Source organism: Barbus barbus (assembly GCF_936440315.1).
Source record: "Barbus barbus genome assembly, chromosome: 2".
Lineage (NCBI taxonomy): Eukaryota > Metazoa > Chordata > Actinopteri > Cypriniformes > Cyprinidae > Barbus > Barbus barbus.
Window position 1 is genome coordinate 11513805 of NC_136730.1, and position 3264 is coordinate 11517068.

Consider the following 3264-nt stretch of genomic DNA (forward strand, 5'->3'; position numbering starts at 1 on the left):
AGAAGAACCAAGAACTCCGTATTTTTGCCATTTCTCTAAAAGTTTTTTTTTTTTTTTTTTTTTTTAAGATTTGTGTTTCCTAAATGTAACAGTTTATGTAAAACATTAATCAGCAAATTTCTTTCTAATTACGATTCCTGTGTCATATCCACTGGGCGCACTGATCTATTATTGTTCTGTACCTGAGCACAAAAATAAAAAAATAAATATTGTTTCTCCTTTTAAGTACTATTGTCCTAATATGTTGTATAAAACTGTGCGGAATGTATTTATAAAGAAATATCCCATTCAAATCAGTGGAAAAAAAGAGAAGAAGCCCCGCCCTCACCCTCGTGATTGACGTGCTTTTCAGCCTATCGATTCGCTCCACGCGTGTAACGTCATTGGCCGTGTCGTCTTTCCGGTTTTCGCCGCCTTTCCGCTTCCTTTCTGCCTGCACGGGCCCGCTAGTGAACACGCGAGACTCCCTCTCTCCGCAAAGTGAGTGAATAAAAACACTAATTTAACAGGCGCATATAAACGTCAAATGAGCAAATGATGAAGGTGTTTGGACGATAGAGGCCCTCAGTCCTTCATTTGCGAGGCTGATGGAGTACAGAAGCTCAGATTGATGTATTGAAACACAGCCATGTGCCACATCTCCGGATTACTAGTAAAGGATGCCATTGTTTTAGTATATGTACTCTAAAAAGTCCTCTTTAATAGGAGAAGAGCTCAAGTAGATGTTTATATGTGACCATTTATGATGCATTTTCATTGTCAAATACACATTGAATAAATATTTTGTTAAAATTGAGGTTACTTTTTAAATAGAGCAGTATTATTATGCTACTGGGCCATTCAGCTATACATATTTCTGTAAGCTGCCAATGCATGATTTTGTTGGTATTTGTTATAGGATGCGTTACGTAGCTGCTTACCTGCTCGCTGCCCTCGGAGGCAAAGAGACCCCCAGCACAGGTGACGTCAAGAAGATCCTGGACAGCGTCGGCATTGAGGCTGATGATACCCGGATGAGCAAGGTAAGCCTGTGCATGAGCACCCAGGAGTATGGTGTGCTTTTAAGAGACTTATGTCCATTTATCTGGCATTTGAATGCTTTTTAATACTGACTTTTGTATTTGTAGGTTGTGTCTGAGCTCAATGGCAAAAATTTGGAGGAAGTGATTGCCCAAGGTAAGCTGGTCATTGTTTTAAACTGGTAACATAATGGTTACAAATGTAAGGGAAACCTTTGACTTGAGGATATAGGCCTCTTACTGTTTAACACATGCTTCCCATGGTTGTGGAAAACCTGGAAAATGTCAGATAATTTCAACTTTTCTTCTTAACTTGAGAAAGTATTGGATATGGCATGAACCTCACTGTAAAAAAAAACTGGTGTACAAACTATTTTGACCCAGAAATTGCTCATAAATTTCACAAAGAAAGGAACAAGTAGTAGTAATTTGATTTAAATGTGAAATTTTTGAAATTTTTCAAAAATCTATTTTAAAGTATGTGTTGATATTTCTGTTTAAGGCAGTCTTAAGACTTTTATTTTCATTTGAATAAGTTTGTAGCTTTGGGTACATCATATTGGGAATAAATCTTGAAGTGGAATACTTAAAATGTACTTTAATAGTTTCTATTTACAACTTTGAATTTTTATCAAATCAATTTTTCACAGTGTATGATGATTTATGCTAATTGTCATGTAATGCTTTATGTAATTGTTGCTTTTTTCACGAAAAAAAAAAACCTTGGTGGTGTTGAAAGTACTTTATTAAATAAAGGTTGAGTTGAGAATATCAAAGTTTGTAAATTCCGGCTCTAAAATAGTTTAATAGGTATTGCATTTTGTGAGTATAATCTTTATAAAATGTTTTCTAAAAAGCCTTATCGGGTAATCACTAAAGAGAGTGCGTGGGAACCCTACAGAGTCACGTTAACCTCAGGTTACTCCAATCGGGTGGTTTCTGCATTTAGTTTAAAATTCAGGATTAAAGCGCATGACAAACTAAGCATGATTTCTGGTATCTCAACATATTAGCATCATGGATAAGAAATCAATCAGCTGAGAACAGTCAGTGTGGGTGAGCATGTCTCAGTGTTTGTGGTGTCTGACAGGTTTCAGTAAGCTGGCCAGCGTGCCGTCCGGAGGAGCTGTAGCTGCTTCCAGCGCTGCCGCCCCATCCGCTGGAGGATCTGCTGCCGCCCCTGCAGGTCAGTGCCGCCTGGCTCTCTAATAGAGCTGGACGATACAGCTCAGTGCTTTTCAGCTTGCACGTATTTGCTGATTTTCTGTCAACCGTCATTTCAACCAAATATCCATTATGGGCAAGTAGATAAACCTCAGTGAAGTTGGCATCAACTACTCATTAAGGGAGTAAATGTAAAATGCTGTGACAGTTTGAAATATGTAATTTGTTTTATGCTTTTGTCATGGACCTATAATTGTGAACTGTTGATTGGTTTCCTGTAGGTCCTGTAACTTTAATGTCTATTCCTTTTCTTTTTCCTGCAGCGGAGGAGAAGAAAGAAGAGAAGAAAGAGGAGTCTGAAGAATCCGAAGATGACATGGGATTCGGACTCTTTGACTAATCTGTCTCCTCGGGACCAAAATAAAGTTTATTACAAAATGATTTCTACTGCTTTGGTCATTTCATAATGTTCAAATGATGCTTGTGATACTCCGTGATCACACCCAAGAGCCCACAGATAACTGCACTCATGGTCCTTTGTTTGAAAGTTGTGAATACTTTAAATTGAGCTTTTTAATACTTTCTCCCTTTTCTGTGTTATTTGAAAATGGCAGAACTTTACCTGGCTTAACTGGAGACACTCACGAATGTTGTCAGTCATGTTCAAACCTTTGTTTGGGAAATGAACATGTAGGCATACTTACGGTGGCCGAGAGAGCTCAATGTGCTGCAAATAGAAAAACGCCTGCAAATTAAGAAAACAACTTCGTCAATTTGACAACACGCACGCTGCAAATGCTCAAAACAAACAAATAAAGAAACGCGCTTCAAATAAAATTCTTTATTTGGTTGTGTTGTGTGCATTTGCAGCACCTGCTGTCAAATTGATGATGTTTTCTTGATTTCGCTGGTGCTTTTTCTATTTGCATGCGTTTTCTGAAGTTGCAGCATGTTGAGCTCTCTCAGCCACAGTACATAATGTTCATAAGGACTACTTATTGAGGTAAATCCCATACCACTTAGTCAGATAATTAGACATGGGTTAACTTTTCACTGCTATGCTGATGCCGCTCAATTTCTG

The 3264-nt window shown here is 38.1% G+C and overlaps 1 protein-coding gene across 1 annotated transcript; it reads left to right on the forward strand.

The window, feature by feature from the left end:
- Positions 1-420: 420 nt before the first annotated feature.
- Positions 421-2624, forward strand: LOC306883103 (uncharacterized protein). The gene is made up of 5 exons (XM_079438199.1): positions 421-480; positions 899-1022; positions 1128-1176; positions 2110-2205; positions 2507-2624. Exons 2-5 carry the CDS (start codon positions 900-902, stop codon positions 2581-2583), a joined length of 345 nt encoding a protein of 114 aa, XP_079294325.1. The 5' UTR covers positions 421-480; position 899; the 3' UTR covers positions 2584-2624.
- The last annotated feature ends 640 nt before the right edge of the window (positions 2625-3264 follow it).

Excerpts from the sequence above, each read along its gene's own strand:
- LOC306883103 (XM_079438199.1), top strand. The coding sequence starts at position 900 with ATGCGTTACGTAGCTGCTTACCTGCTCGCTGCCCTCGGAGGCAAAGAG. Across the intron at positions 1,023-1,127 it reads ATGATACCCGGATGAGCAAG|GTTGTGTCTGAGCTCAATGG; the intron begins GTAAGCCTGTGC and ends TTGTATTTGTAG. Across the intron at positions 1,177-2,109 it reads GGAGGAAGTGATTGCCCAAG|GTTTCAGTAAGCTGGCCAGC; the intron begins GTAAGCTGGTCA and ends GGTGTCTGACAG.